The sequence below is a fragment of the Tachyglossus aculeatus genome, unplaced genomic scaffold (assembly GCF_015852505.1).
Source record: "Tachyglossus aculeatus isolate mTacAcu1 unplaced genomic scaffold, mTacAcu1.pri scaffold_1_arrow_ctg1, whole genome shotgun sequence".
Classification (NCBI taxonomy): domain Eukaryota; kingdom Metazoa; phylum Chordata; class Mammalia; order Monotremata; family Tachyglossidae; genus Tachyglossus; species Tachyglossus aculeatus.
In genome coordinates, this window is record NW_024044915.1 from 5,064,963 (window position 1) to 5,080,849 (window position 15,887).

Sequence of the window (15,887 nt, forward strand, 5' to 3'; positions counted from 1 at the left end):
GACTTGACACCTGTCCACATATTTTGTTTTGTTGTCTGTCTCCCCCTTCTAGAGTGTGAGCCCGTTGTTGGGTAGGGACTTGCCCAACGTCACACAGCTGACAAGTGGCACAGCCGGGGTTGAGAACCTCTGACTCCCAAGCCTGTGCTTTTGCCACTAAGTCACACTGCTTCTTTTAAAGAATGGGACCTTTACCTTGGGCTGAAGAATTGGGCCCTGCCTTTGATTCTCGAGAATGAGGCCCTGTCCTTAGGGCTGAAGTCTGAGAGGCCCTATCCTTGAGGCTAGACATGGGCTGGACAATGGGGCCATATTCTTGGGCTGAATGTATAGGCCCTGCCCTTGGCTGGAGATAAGAACTACGTTTATGGGGAGGAAGACAGAAGGACCCTGTCCTTGAGGCTGAAGATAAGGGCCCTGTCCTTGGCTCTGGAGAACAAACGTTCCTTCGATGAGTATGAAGACCCAGGGGGTCTGCCCTTCAGGATGGAGATAAAGGCCCTGCCGTTGAGACTGGGAAATGGGGCCCTGTCCTTAATGCTTGAGACCGGGTAACCCTCTCCAAGTAACTGGAGGCTGGGGCTCCGTCTTCGTGCCTGGAGATGGGGACACTGGCAGCATGGCCTAGAGTTAAGAGCATGGATTTGGGAGGCAGAAGACCTGGGTTCTAATCCTGGCTCTGCCACTCGCCTGCTGTATATATGACCTTGAGCAAGTCACTTCACTTCTTCATACCTCAGTTACTTAATCTGTAAAATGGGGATCGAGACTGTGAGCCCCATGTGAGACAACCGGATTACCTTGCACCTACCCCAGCGCTTAGAACAGTGCTTGGCACATAGTAAGCGCTTAAGAAACACCATAATCATTATGAGTATTATTATCAGTCAGTCAATTATATTTATTGATAGCAGCGTGGCTCAGTGTGAAGAGCATGGGTTTGGGGGCCAGAGGTCATGGGTTCTAATCCCAGCTCCGCCACTTGTCAGCTGTGTGACTTTGGGCAAGTCACTTAACTTCTCTGGGCCTCAGTTACCTCATCTGTAAAATGGGGATTAAGACCATGAGCTCCACGTGGGACAACCTGATCTCCTTGTATCCCCCTCAGTGCTTAGAACAGTGCTTTGCACGTAGTATGCACTTAACAAATGCCATTATAATAATAATAATGTGTACAGAGCACTGTACTATGTGCTTGGAAGAGTACAATATAATAGACACATTCACTGCCCAGAACAAGCTAACAGGCTAGAGAGGAAGACAGACATTAATTTAAATAAAGTACAGCTTTTCATCCAATCATATTTATTGAGCAATTACTGTATGCACAACACTGAACTAAGCACTTGGGAGAGTTCACTATAGCAATAAACACAGCATTCCCTGCATACAATGAGCTTACATTCTATAGGGGGAGACAGCCATTAATAGAAATAAATAAATGTCAAATATTTACAGATATATACATGTTGAGGGGCTGGGGGGGGATGAATAAAGGGAGAGAGTCAGGGTGATGCAGAGGGAGTGGAAGAAGAGGAAAGGGGGGCTTAGAAAGGGAAAACCTCTGGAGGAGATGTGCCTTCAATAAAGCTTTGAAGGGTAGGAAAGTTATTGTCTGTTGAATTTGAGAAGAGAGGGCATTCCTGGCCAGAGACAGGATGTAGGCAAGGTGTCAGCAGTGAGATAGATGAGACTGAAGTACAGTGAGAAAGTTAGCATTAGAGGAGTGAAGTGTGTGGGTTTGGTTGTAGTAGGAGAGTAATACCACGAGGTAGGAGGGAGCAAGGTGATTGAGCCAATAGCGAGGAGTTTTTGTTTTATGTGGAGGTGGGTGGGCAATTGCCAGAGTTTCTTGAGGAGTGGGGAAACATGTCCTGAACGTTTTTGAAGAAAAATGCTCTGGGCAGCAAAGTATGAACTGGAGTGGGAAGAGACAAGAGACTGGGAGGTCAGCAATGAGACTGATACAGTAATGAAGGGGGTATAAGTGATGTATTAAGGTGGTAGCAGTTTGGATGGAGAGGAAACGGCAGATTTTAGCGATGCTGTGAAGGTGGAGCCAACAGGATTTAGTGATGGATTGAATATATGGGTTGACTGAGAGAGAGGAGTCAAGAATTACTCCAAGGTAATGGGCCTGTGAGACAGAAAGGATGGCAGCACTGTCTACAGTGATGGGAAATTCACGGGGAGGACAGGGGGTTGGAGGGAAGATAAGGAGTTCTATTTTGGACATGGAAAGCTTGAGGTGGCAGAAGGAAATCCAAGTAGAAATGCCTTGAAGGCAGAAGGAAATGTGAGACTGCAGAGAGAAAGAGAGAGAGCAATCAGGACTGGAGATATGGATTTGAGTGTCATCCATATAGAGTTGACAGTTGAAGCCGTGGGGGTGAATGAGTTTTTCAAGGGAGTAGATACAGATGGAGAATAGAGGATTACCCAACACTGAATCTTGAAGGACCTCCAAAGTTAGGAGGTTGGAGAGAGAGTAAGAGCCCACAAAGGAGACTGGGAATGAGAGGCCAGAGAGATAAGGAGAACCGGGAGAGAACAGTGTCAGTGAAGCCAAGATAAGCCAGAGATACAGCCTGGCATAGTAGATAGAGCAAAAGCCTAGAAGTCAGAAGGTCACGGGTTCTAATCCCGGCTCCTCCACTTGTCTGTTGTGTGTAAATTACTTCACTTCTCTGTGTCTCAGTTACCTCATCTGGAAAATGGGGATCGAGACTAGAAGCCCTATGAGGGACAGGGACTGTTTCCAAACCGATTTGCTTGTATCTACCCTAGTGTTTAGTACAGTTCCTGGCACCTAGTAAGTGCTTAAGAAATGTCATAATTATTATTACTATTATCATTATTACTGTTAGATAACGTTTCCAGGATAAGGAAGTGGTTGAGAGTGTCCAAGACAGCTGAGAGGTTGAAGAAAATTAGGATGGAGTGGAGGCCATTGGAATTGGCAAGAAGGAGATCATTAGTGACCTTTGAGTAGTCAGTTTCTGTGGAGTGAAGGTGATGAAAGCCAGATTAAAGGGGGTTATGTAGAGAATAGGAAGAGAGGAATTTGAAACAGCAGGTGAAGACAAGTTTCTCAAAGAGTTTGGAGAGGAAGGAGGAGGGAGATGGGGTGATAATTGGAGGAAGCCGTGGAGTCAAGGGAGGGTATTTCTTTTAGGATAGAGGAGACATAGACATGCTTGAAAGCAGTGGGGAAGAAGCAATTGGAGAGCAAACAGTTGAAGATGACTATTAGAGAGGGGAGAAGGGAAGGGGCAAGTGGCTTGATAAGGTGCGAAGGAATAGGGTCAGATTCACAGAAGGAGGGGGTGGATTTTGAGAAGAGGCTGGAGATCTCCTCCAGAGATCGCCTCTGCTCTGGGAACGATGAGAGATTTGAAGGGGGCAGGGGAGATTTTAGGGACATGGTGTCTGATAGTGTCAATTTTCTTAATAAAGTAGGTAGACCGGTCATTGGGGGCAAGAGATGGGAGAGGTAGGGAGGTGGGGATGGGGGCCTGAGGAGGGAGTTAAGTGTCTGGAACAACTGATGAGGGCAATGGGCATGGGTGTCAATACGGGTGGAGAAATAATTTTTCCTGGCATAGGAGAGGGCAGAGTTAAAGCATGCAAGGATTCATTCATTCAATCATATTTATTCAGCACTTACTGACTTGATGTGGAAGAAGTCGGCCTGATATTTAGATTTCCACCAACATCACTTTGTGGCTCATGCACAAGAGCGAAGAAGGCAGATTGTAGAGGTAATACAGGGCTGTGGATTAGTGATATAAGATCAATGAAGGAGTAAGGGAATGAGTGATTTGAATTCGGTAGAGAGGGCGGTGTTGAGAGTGTCAATTTTGGTCATCAAGGGAAGGTAGTTTAGGCATGGAGGCTAAGCGGGACATTATGAGTTGAGAAATTTGGATGGGGTCTAAAAATCAGAAGTCTCTGTGGAGGAATAGTATAGATAGGAGGAGGTATGTGGGAGAGAAGGCAAGTGAGGAGGTTGTGGTCAAATAGAGGGATTTCAGAGATGGTGAGGGTAGAGACTGCGCAGTGGCTACAGGTAAGTGTGTGCCTCTACATACATAAGTGCTGTGGGGCTGGGAGAGGGGATGAATGAAGGGAGCAGGTCAGGGCAACCCAGAAGGGAGTAGAAGGAAAGGAAAAGAGGGCTTTGTCAGAGAAAGCCTCTTGGAGGAGATATGCTTTAAATAAGGCTTTGAAGGGGAATGGGAGGATAACTGACTGTCAAATATGAAGGGCACTGCTGTTGATGCTGGAGAACCAGGCCTTGTCTGAAGGAATGGCGATGGGGCCCTCTCTTTAGCACTAAAGTAAAGGAGACACTTTTCTTCCAGATAAAAACCTAGAGTTGCTGCCCTTGGGATTGGAGAATGGCGCCCTGTACTAGGAGATGATAACATGGGGGTCCTGTCTTTGATGCTAGAGACTAAGGAAAACTGCCCTTAGGGATGCAGATGGAAGAGGCCTGTCCTTAAGTCTGGTGATGGGGACTTTGTCCTTTTTTGGCATTTATTAAGCGCTTACTATGTGCAATGTACTGTTCCAAGCACTGGGGAGGTTACAAGGTGATCAGCTTGTCCCACGGTGAGCTCACAGTCTTAATCCCCATTTTACAGATGAGGTAACTGAGGCACAGAGAAGGTAAGTGACTTGAACAAAGTCACACAGTTGACAATTGGCAGAGCCAGGATTTGAGCCCATGACCTCTGACTCCAAAGCCCATGCTCTTTCCACTGAGCCACGCTGCTTCTCTTGACTCTGGTGAATGAGGCTCGGTTTTTGCTGCTGGAGATCAAAGGGCCCGTTTCCCAAGGTGACCACCTGAGCTAGCAGGTGGAACTCGGAAGTAAAGGTGGGATACCGCCCCCACAACCAAAACTGCTAGATTGACTGCCCAAGCCAGGAGTACAGAAGGTGTCCTTGCCCCCGTGCCAACAAATTAGGTATGGAGGAGGGGGGAGGGCAGAGATTGGATAAACTAAGACCGGAAGCTGGAATGGCCTAGGAGCACAGGTGATATATACCTGTCGCATCTGACCTTCGAGGGCAGAACTCCGAGAAAGACAGCCACAGGAGGAGGAGTAGCTGCTGCAGCAGCAGCGGCCCATGTGTTTTTCTCTGCTCAGAAGGCCAGATGCCCACTCTGCAAGCGGAACCAACACACTGAGGCAAGGGCCGCGGGACGGGTTAGTGTCTCGTGGGTGGGACCCAGGTGCCCCTCTGCGGATGGGGATCATAAGTGGATTCCTCCCATGTACGGAGAATACATGGTGAGAGCTAGCCGCCCACCACGTTCACAGGTAATGTAATGGATTTGTCCCGTGTGGGAAAATAAGTGGATTCTTCTTGTGTGGGAGAGTAAGTGGATTTGTTCCGAGTGGGAGGTGCACATGGGTGAGAGCTAGCCTCCCACATGCGATTAACATATGATTGTGTTCCTCCCGTTAGGGAAGCTCGAATATTGCTAATTGATTGCATTCCTCCCGAAAGGGAAGCTCAATCCATTGCACCTAAACAACTAAATAATTCAATTCGCCTCATGGAATAAATTTTATGTAAAACTCGGACTTTCCGTCCTCGACCCCTCTCTCTCTCTCTCTGTCACCTCGCTGATTACTGAACAAACCCATCCCTGGATGACGGGTGACAGCCGGGTTGTTGAGACTGGAGATGGAAGCATAGCACAATTTTAGGGGCTGGAGACTGGGGTGGTGGGTGCAGGGAGTGAGGTCTCTGTCTTTAGTGCTGGAGAGCAAGAGGCCCTGTTTAGCGAGAGGAAGAGTGGAGGATTCTGTCTTTGAGGCTGGATTTGAGACCCTCGGCTCAGGGGTGGAGAAGAGGTACCAGAGCAAGTTAACGCCAGGAGCACTTTCTCCTCTAAGGTCTCAGGGTGATGGCCTCTCTGGGGAGGAACAGAGTCCGGGGCACTGATTGAGGAATCGCCCTAATGAGGAGCACTGGGGTTTGGATCGCAGGGCACAGGGCCGGCTCCCTTCATAAATCACTTTTTCCTCTTATAAGCATTTTACCATTCAGCACTTTTGTTCTCTGGGGTCTGAGGAAACAGCTCCTTCATCTCCAGTCTCCAGCCTCTGACTCCCCCTGAATTTACCTATGGGAGGGCAGGCAGAAATTCCTAGGAAAATTCCTAGGAATTTTCCATCCCAAAAGACAGCAGGTGGAAGAACCAGAAGTTTGAAGCAGGTCACCGTATGCTGGCTTGGACCAGCCAGATTGCAGAAAGCGAGACTGGAGAATCTCACATAGGGGCACCCAGCTTCGCTCCAGTCCAGCTGCCCTCTATCACAGGCTGAGGGAAACTAGAAGAAGCAGAGCCAAGGCACTGAAATCAGCTGGACTGACTAGACAGTTCAGTAATGCTGAGGAGTGACTTGGGAGGGCCTTACTCAGAGACACATGTCATTGATCCTCCCCTATTTCGAACCATTCCTCATCCATCTCTCTCCCAGCCCAACCCCAGACTCTAAAAGGGAGAGTCTCTCAGGTCGTCCTTCCTTAATACCTCCTGGAAAACATCCAGAACCCAATGACCATCCCAAAATTCAGAGGGGAGAATCACAGAGGCTTCACATTTTCCAGGCCAGTGCAGCCCTTGGAGGTTCTGTTTAAGGTTGAGGTCCATCTCCTCTGGCAACTTCCACTCCTGCTGCTATTTCTGAGGGAGATGGGGCTGAGAGGGTCCTGAGCCCATGGACAGGACTGCCTAGAAACAGAATGATTGATTAAATGGATGGCAGAGTCAAAGGGCAGTGGAGAACTGAAGAGATGGGGATACCTCAATCACTGAATGATGGGTATATGTGCATTTGTGAGTGTATTGAACAATTGTATTGAAAACACTTACTATGCAGAGAGCACAGAATTAAGTGCTGGGGAGAGTGCAATACCATAGAGTTGATAATGATCTTTCCTGCCTTCAAGGAGCTTCTAGAGGAGTAGGCAGACATTGAAATGGCAGTCATGGGGGAAATGGAAGGATATAAGAAAATGCACATAAGTGCTGTGATGCTGAGGGTGGGATTAATATCAAGTGCTTAAAGTGTGTGAATCCAAGTACACAGGTGACACAGAAGGGAAAGTGAGTAGAGGATAGGAAGGTTTAACTAGGGAAAGCCTCTTGGAGGAGATGCGATTTTAGGAGGGCTTTGCATGTGGGGAGAGTAGTGGTCTGTCAAATAAGAAAGAGGAGAGAGTTCCAGGCCAGAAGGATGACATAGACAAGGGGTCAGTGGTGAGTACGGAGAGTCAGTGGGCATGAGAGGAATGAAGTGTGCAGACTGGGTTGTAGTAGGAAGTCCGTGAGGTAAGGTAGGAGTGGTATAGCTAATTGAGTGGCTTCAATTGGTGACAAGGTGTTCATATTTTATGCAAAGGTGGATGGAAACAGTTGCTGTTACTTGAGAAGTGGGGAGACGTGGCATGAATTTATTTGAAGAAAATTATCAGGGAGCAGAGTGAAATAGAGCCTTGAGTTGGGAGAGACAAGAGACAGGGAAGTCAGGGAGGAGGCTAATGCAGTAGTCAAGGAGGAGTATGAGACATTTCAAGATTAGTGTAACAGCAGTTTGGATGGAGAGGAAAGGGCAGATTCTAGAGATGTGATGGTAGAATTGGGATGATTGACTATGTGGTTGAATGATAGAAATGAGTCAAGGATAAGGTTACAGTTACGTGTGTCTGAGAAAGGGATGGTGGTGGAGTGTTCAGTAGTGATGACATTACCACGGGGAGGATAGGGATTGGGTGGGATGTTTAGGACTTCTGTTTCAGACCTTTTAAGTTTGAGGTGTTGATGGGACATCCAAATAGAGATGTTCTGAAGACGAGAGAAAATGCAAGACTGCAGAGAACACAGTTCAGGGCTGGAGAAGTAGAGTTGGGAATTATCACTGTAGAGATGATTAGTTGAAACCATGGGAGATGCAGGAAAGAAGAGGATCCAGAACTAAGCCTTGAGGCACCTCCACAGTTAGGCAATAGGAGGGAGAAGAGGGGTCTGTCAAACAGATTGAGAAGGAGCAGCCAAAGAGTTAGAAGAAGAATCAGGAGAGGACAGTGTCAGTGAACCAAAGTTTGGATAATGTTTCTAGGAGAAAGGGATGGCCTATAGGTTGAATGCAGCAGAAAGGTCAAGGAAGATTAGAATGCAATAAAAGTCGTTGGATTTGGCAAGAAGGAGATCATTGGGTAAGTTTCTATGGAGTGAAGGGGGTGAAAGGCAAGTTTCAAGGGAGCAGGAGATAAATGAAGGAGAGGAAGTGGAGGTAGCGAGTGCTGACAACTTGCTCAATTAGTTTGGAAAGGAATGTCAAGGGAAAGATGGGGCAAAAACTGATTCCAAGTGTTCAAGGGAGGGTTTTTTATGGGGGGGGGGAGGATTTTGGATAGGGGATGCATGGGCATGTTTGAAAGCAGTAAGAAAGGACTGTATGTGTGTGAGGTGAGTGTGTGTGTGTGTGTGTGTGTGTGTGTGTGTGTGTGTGTGTGTGTGTGTGTGCAGATATGGAGAGTGACAAAGCAGGACCTGCACAAATGGGGATGAGGAAAAGGCATAAATTTCTCTCCTTCACCCTCTTATCTACAGGCATCCCACTCATTAGGAGGCTGTATCAGGGACAGAGCACGTGAGGACTCAGTCTAGTTCCCTTAGATTTCACTCTACTCTCACTTTTCTCCTTTTACCCTAGCAGGTGGACAAATCAATGCAGGAAATAAGATCTGGGATAGGAGACCAAGGCACGTCTCATTTCCCTCAGTACTGTTATAATAAAGGACTTTCGAATTAGGGCCTAGGCACTTCTTTTTGTGAGGCAATGGGTCAACCTGCTACTCTGGTCTGGACTCCTGGAGCATCCAGGAATCTCAAGGAATCTTTTAGAGAAGCAGGGTGGCCATAGTAGAAAGAACCACGGGATTGGGAGTCAGAGGTCGTGGGATCTAATCCCAGCTCCACCGCTTGTCAGCTGTTGGCTTGGGCAAGTCACTTGCCCAAGAGTTACCTCATCTGTAAAATGGGGATTAAGACTGTGAGCCCCACCTGGAACAACCTTGTATCTCCCCCAGCGCTTACAACAGTACTTGGCACATAGTAAGCACTTAACAAATGCCATTATAATTATTATTATTATTGTTATTGTTATTATGGTGGGGTGCAGGGGTGGAGCAGGGGAGATGTGGTGCTCAGAGAGGTAAAGAGATCAGGGATTGAGGGGATTAGGGACTGGGGCAACGGTGAAGCTGGAGGCTGATGCAATGCTGTGAGGGACGTGGACTGCATAGAAGAAGATGCCCTTTCCACAGTAGGGGACCCTTGGCTAGAAAATTGGTTAATTGAGTGCAACGTGCTGAGAAAAGGGCCAGGATCAGTGATGCACTGAACTTTGATTGGAAACACTTTTTCCACTGAACGTTTGAAACCTAAGGTCACATCAAAGAGCCCAGTGAGTAAAAATTTACTGCATCCTTCTTGCCTCTGAAACATTTTCTCTCATCTCTATCCATCAAATTGTTTTATCCTGGAAACACGGATGATTAACCAATCCAGTGCTTCAGAGTTTGTCTTGCTGGGCCTGTTTACGGACCCAGGGCAGCAGCCGCTCCTCTCCTTCATCTTCCTGGTTCTGTATCTGGTCACCGTCGGTGGGAATCTTCTTATCATCCTGGCCATCGGTGCCGACTCACATCTCCACTCCCCTATGTACTTTTTCCTCACCCACCTCTCTCTTGTCGATGTCTGCTGCTCCTCCACCATCGTCCCCAAGATGTTGGCCGACATGCAGACTGGCAGCCACACCATCTCCTACATTGGCTGTCTGAGCCAGATGTTTTTTCTCCATTCTATTTGGAGATCTGGATGACTTCCTCCTGGCTGTGGTAGCATTTGATGGCTTCATGGCCATCTGTCGGTCCCTGTGCTCTGCCACGGCCGTGAACCCATGGCGCTGTATCCTGCCGGTGGCCACCTGCTGGGTCATCTCTCAGCTCAATTCCCTGTTACACACAATCCTGTTGGCTCAGCTAACCTGCTGTGATGACCTCACCATCCCCCACTTCTCCTGTGACCTGGCCCTGCCTCGGTCCTTTTCTGATACCTCCTTCAATGAGCTGGTGCTATTGTCCGCGGGTGGGGTGAGAATTTTAATTCCTCTAATATGCATCTTGGGCTCGTATGCCCACATAGTCTCTGCCATCCTGAGAATGCCTTCAGTGGGAAGTAAGCACAAACCTTTCCACCTGCGGTTCCCACTTCGCTGTGATCTCATTGTTCTATGGCACAGTTATCAGCGAGTACATGGGCCCCTCACCTCCTGGCTCCTCTGATGAAAACAGCCTAGCCACAGTGCGGTATATGGTCATAACCCTCTTGTTGAACGCCTTCATCCATAGCCAGTGCAACCATGACCTGCACCGAGCCTTGTGCACAATCGTCTGCAGGAAAACTCCTTTTATCCTGCTACAAACATTCCAGGCCCCAAAATACAATAATCATAGTATTTGGTAAGCATTTCCTATATGCCAAGCACTGTACTAAATGCTGAGATGAGTACAATGCAGTCATATAAGACAGAATCCCTGTTTCACATGAGGCTCACAATATAAGGGGCAGGGAGAACAGGTATTTAATCCTCATTTTTCAGATAAGGAGAATAAGGCATTCAACTGAAAAATGGCAGTCAGGATTAGAACTCAGGCCTCGGGACTCTCAGTCCTGTGCCCATTCTGTTGAGCTATGCTGTGTCTCTATGCCTCTGGTTCCTCAAATGGGACCCATACCCAGGGAGCTATAGTTAATATTTTCTAAACTCTCCAGAGCCTGGGAAACCTCTCCAGGATTGCATTACACTGCCAAATTCCACACCTTCCCCTCCAAATTCAGGAAAACAAATGCAGCAGAACCAAATGCAGCATTGATGGTGGCTTCAGGCTCACAGGGGATGGGTTGGGGGATAGGATGGAGTGAAGAATGAATTTCTGGGTTGAGGATCATATCTCCAGGAGGATGATGACAAGGTAGGGAGCAGCCAGAGATGGACACCATCTAGAGCAATCACAAGGTCATTTGGAAACTGGCCTCAGTGCCCGGGCCTGAGCTCCCTGCTTCTCCACAGGGAGTGAGCACTGATGAGATTTTCATGGACTTTCATGATGACTTTGAAGTGCACATTTCCTGGGAATTCATTCACCAAGCTAGCTCTCTTCCTCCCTTCAAAGCCCTACTGAGAGCTCACCTCCTCCAGAAGGCGTTCCCAGACTGATCCCCCTCCTTCCTCTCCCTCTCCCCATCCCCCCGCCCTACTTCCTTCCCCTCATCCCAGCACCTGTATATATGTTTGTACAGATTTATTATTCTATTTTACTTGTACATATTTACTATTCTATTTATTTTATTTTGTTAATATGTTTTTTTTGGTTGTCTGTCTCCCCCTTCTAGACTGTGACCCCACTGTTGGGTAGGGACCGTCTCTATATGTCGCCAAGTTGTACTTCCCAAGCGCTTAGTACAGTGCTCTGCACACAGTAAGCGCTCAATAAATACGACTGAATGAATGAATAAATGAATTGGTTAGGTATTCATCCTTAGCCTCAGCCTCCATTGGCTACCTCATTCCTGGGCCATCCTTCTTGATCCACTCAGTGTCCCTGTTTTTCTGCTGATGCTCTCCCCACTGTCACACATCTCCCGGCCCCCCTGGCCATCCTTCCAGTACTGTGATGGTCCAATGGCCCCTTGTAGACCCACTTTGGTGCAGGGGTCTGCACCCACACTTTCCTTCTTTCCTCATCGTGCCCTCTTCTACCCCCACGTCTCTGGGACCTTGTCCTTCCATTGTCCAACGGGACACTTCATGGCCTCCTTTGAACCCTTAATTGCTCCTTTTCCTTCCTGTCTATGGCAGGTGCAGGCAGATATGTACTGGGCTAGGGGCTGTGGGCCTGTTTTTTCCTGGCACGTGCGCTTGGCTCCCTTCTTCTAAACCATCATCACACACCCCATCCCCTGGCACCTGGGCATCTAACTGCTGCTCCCTGGGTGACTGGAGACCGTGCTCCAGGTTCTGGTGCCTAGGGCTCTATCCAGGGGCTGGAACTCACCCAACCCCAGAACCCAATAACCCCCAGCAGAGGCTCAGTAGTCCTTCCCAATAAGCAGAGTTTCCTGGGGATGGGCAGCTGCCGACTGGTCATCTGCAGACTTCTCGCTGATTTCTACTGCAGGGGTCTCACCAGCCAGTTCCTGACCTTTGCCGGGACCTCGGGTCCTTCAGAAGGGAAGTTGGGGGGCAGTGAGTATGGCTTCCCTTGAACCCCTGCTGCAGTGACTGGGGACAGGAGGATCCACAGTGAGTCTGGAGGAGGAAATCTAGCCCAGGGAGCTGGGCCAAGGAGGGCACAGTTCAATCAGTCAATCAATCAACTAATGGTATTCACTGAGTGCTCACTGTGTACCAAGCACTATACTAGGTGCTTCAGGGAGTGCAATATAATAGCGTTGGTAGACATGACCTCTCTCCACAAGGATCTTACAGTTTACAGACAAGGACAGACATCAACATGAATCCCAATAAGGGAAATAGTACAGCATAAGGATATTTACATAAGTCTGTACTTTTAATTAAGCCCCTACTATTCATTCATTCATTCATTCATTCATTCAATCGTATTTATTGAGCTCTTACTGTGTGCAGAGCACTGTACTAAGCGTTTAGGAAGTACAAGTTGGCAACATTATAGAGATGGTCCCTACCCAACAATGGGCTCACAGTCTAGAAGGGAGAGACAGACAACAAAACAAAACATGTGGACGTGTCAACTCATCAGAATAAATAAAAATAAAGCTAGATGCACATTATTAACAAAATAAACAGAATAGTAAATATGTACTATTGTGCAGAACTCTGTAGTAATGGAAAATTACAATAAATAGACAAGTTCTTTTTATAGAGCAACTTTCAATTTATTTAGTGCAGAGCAGTGAACTAAGCATTGGGAGAATGTAGTAGAGATAGCATACACAAACCATGCCCTAACGTACTCACAATCTAGCAGGAGTGACAGCCACAGAAATAAATTACAGGTAGTGATAAGAGGGGAATGGGAAGACAGAGACCCTAGAGTAACTCCACTGCTCGGCCCCTGGGGTCCCAGATTTGAACCACTTTCACTAGACCCAAATACTAAGGGAGAATGCTAGAGTGGGAATACCACTGGATCAAAATCACCCTGAAGCAATGGTCTCCCCAGAGAGGAGCAGAGCCCAGAGCACAAACTGAGGATGGGCCCTAATGAGATGCTTTGGGGATTAGATAGCCAGGTGCAGTGCCTTCCCCCTTTATGAACAAATATCTCTTCTTATATGCACCTCATCCCTCAGCTCCCTTGTTCCCTGGAATTAGAGGATAGGCTCCTCTATCTCCTGCCTCCCTCCTTAAACCCACACCTTATCTGGAACTTTTCATCGCAAAAGGCATCAGGCAGCAAAGCCAGTGGTTTTAGACAGGTTTTGGATTGGTGGCTTTCACCAGCCAGATAGGAGCTGCAGGAACAGTAACTGAAAAATCTCACACAGAGATACATAGTTTCCCCCAACCCAGCTGGCTGGTCCACAGGACAGGGGAGAATGGAGGCATCAGATCCAGGGCCTTCGGTGATGGTCTCTGAGCTCATCCAGACTGACTAGTCAGGTCAGAAATGATGGATGGGAAAAGAAATGGGGAAATCTCTCTCTCTCTCTCTCTCTCTCTCTCACGCACACACACACGCACACACACACGCACACACACACGCACACACACACTCACACACAGTTCATCTTCTATCCCTACCCTCTCTCCTCCACCATCAACTGCCTCTCTCCCTGTGGGCAGCATCTCTCAGGCAGTCCTGCTCAAATTCCCACGGAAAACAGACAGGACACAGTGGCCATTCCAGAGAGCAGCAGAACACTAGCCAGGTGCTCCAGGTGCTCCAAGGGCTGGAAGGTGCAGCCCCTCTCTTCTGACAGCTCCCACCCTGCTGCTCCCTCCGAGGAAGTTTGGAGTTGAAGAGCACTGGATCTGTTAACAGAGCTGCCAGGGAACAGGCCCATCAGAGTCCTTTGTGAAGGGTGCATTAGGGAGTGGTGAGAGCAGGATTTCGATTCCGGGACCATAGGTAGAGCTTGACAGCACAAGGGCCAGGGGGCCAGGGCAGGGAAGGAGGGAAGAGAATAGCGAAAGGGGGTGGAAAGGGTCTGTGGGCCAGAGAATAAATAGGAATTCCCTTGAGTGTTTTATGATGTTGTTTGTGTGATCGTGAGTGTTTATATGTGTGTGTCAGTCTGAAGAGTGAGTAGACTAGACTCTGAGCTCATTGTTGGCAGGGGTTGTCACTGTTTATTGTTGTATTGTCCTTTCCCAAGTGCTTAACACACTGCTGTGCTCACAGTAAATGTTTAATAAATACGATTGATTGAATGAATGAATGAACTAGCAAGGAGGGGGAAGTGTGGGTGGAGGAATAGCAGGAAGGGTCGGGGTGATGACAGCAGGGAACAGGCAGGGCATGGAGGGTAGGGTTGAAGGGGTGGCATTGGTGTCAGGAAAAATTTCAATCCTAGTCTTCATTTCAGAGGTGTTGAGAAAGAGGAAATGGAAGAGGGGCAGAACCCAACCGAGTAATTTCTATGTATGCCCCTGGAATCAGCCTGAATTTCTGCTGCCAAAACCCCTGCCTTTAATAATAATGAATAATTATGGTATTTGGTAAGCACTTACTGTCTGCCAAGCACTGTTCTAAGTGCTGGGGTAGATACAAGGTAATAAGGTGTCCCATGTGGGGCTCACATTCCCATTGTACAGATGAGGTCACTGAGGCACAGAGAAGTGAAGTGACTTGTCCAAGGTCACATAGCAGACATGTGGCTGAGCCAGGATTAGAAACCACATCCTCCGACTCCCAAGCCCAGGCTCTTTCCACTAAGCCACGCTGCTTACCCACTCTGGCCCCAGAGGTTCAGTGGAGAGGGGTCGGGTCCATGGGATGGTAATCCTGGCTGGCAATGGGGTTCCATTAGGCCCATCAGTGTGGATCTGAGCCTGGGCTGCAAATAGCCAGGCACACTGTCCCTGGAAATGGGGAGAGGGAATGACTGAGGGCTGGGGTCCTGGCAGAGCAGGGGCTGGAGTGGCAGCAGATGAGGAGAGGAGTCGGTGGCATAGACTTCCATGGGCAGCTGAGCATCTTCCCAACCCTGGTCCAGGAGACTGGTGTTTGGGAGAGGGAGCAGGGAGAGGGGATTGGGTCAGTGAACCAGCAGGTGACCCTCCAAGCGTAGTGACTACTGTGTAACAGGAAGTCCTTCCCTCAATGACCCTGGTGTTGGAGAGGAAGGATTGGGCAGGCCCCCTACCCTCATAGACACACTTAGCCCCTTCCAATGCTCCCTCCTCCAAATTCCAAGCGCCCAACTAAACAGAGATGACATCCAATGGGGCTGCAGATAAGGGCTAGCTAGGGAGGGCAGCAGGGGAAGGGAGAAGATGAAGGAGACATTCCCAGCAGGTCAATGGATCAGTATATATATATACATGCATACACACACACACACACACACATATATATATATATATATATATATATATAATATAAAGCATTTTTGAATGCATATGCATGTGAATAAGTTGCATTGGTAGGTGTGTATGTGTGCATGCATATGTTTGAGTATATTTAGGAAAATGCATTTGTGTTTTGGGGTATATGTCCATGTATTTACGAGTAGGCATATGTATGTCTGTGGCAATGTATGTACATGTTGCTGCTTTCAATTATTACTTTCTCATTGTAGAAACAACACAGCC

At 48.0% G+C, this 15,887-nt stretch overlaps 1 protein-coding gene across 1 annotated transcript; it reads left to right on the forward strand.

The window, feature by feature from the left end:
• The first annotated feature begins 9,578 nt into the window (after window positions 1-9,578).
• Window positions 9,579-12,355, forward strand: LOC119923511 (olfactory receptor 1361-like). The gene is made up of 4 exons (XM_038742883.1): window positions 9,579-9,861; window positions 9,899-10,174; window positions 10,329-10,467; window positions 12,268-12,355. The coding sequence occupies exons 1-4, from the start codon at window positions 9,579-9,581 to the stop codon at window positions 12,353-12,355; spliced, it is 786 nt and encodes a 261-aa protein (XP_038598811.1).
• Window positions 12,356-15,887: the final 3,532 nt, after the last annotated feature.

Coding starts and splice junctions, on each gene's coding strand:
- LOC119923511 (XM_038742883.1), top strand. CDS start 9,579: ATGATTAACCAATCCAGTGCTTCAGAGTTTGTCTTGCTGGGCCTGTTT. Junction 10,175..10,328: donor GCTGGTGCTATTGTCCGCGG/GTGGGGTGAGAA, acceptor TCTATGGCACAG/TTATCAGCGAGTACATGGGC. Junction 10,468..12,267: donor CATGACCTGCACCGAGCCTT/GTGCACAATCGT, acceptor TTTCTACTGCAG/GGGTCTCACCAGCCAGTTCC.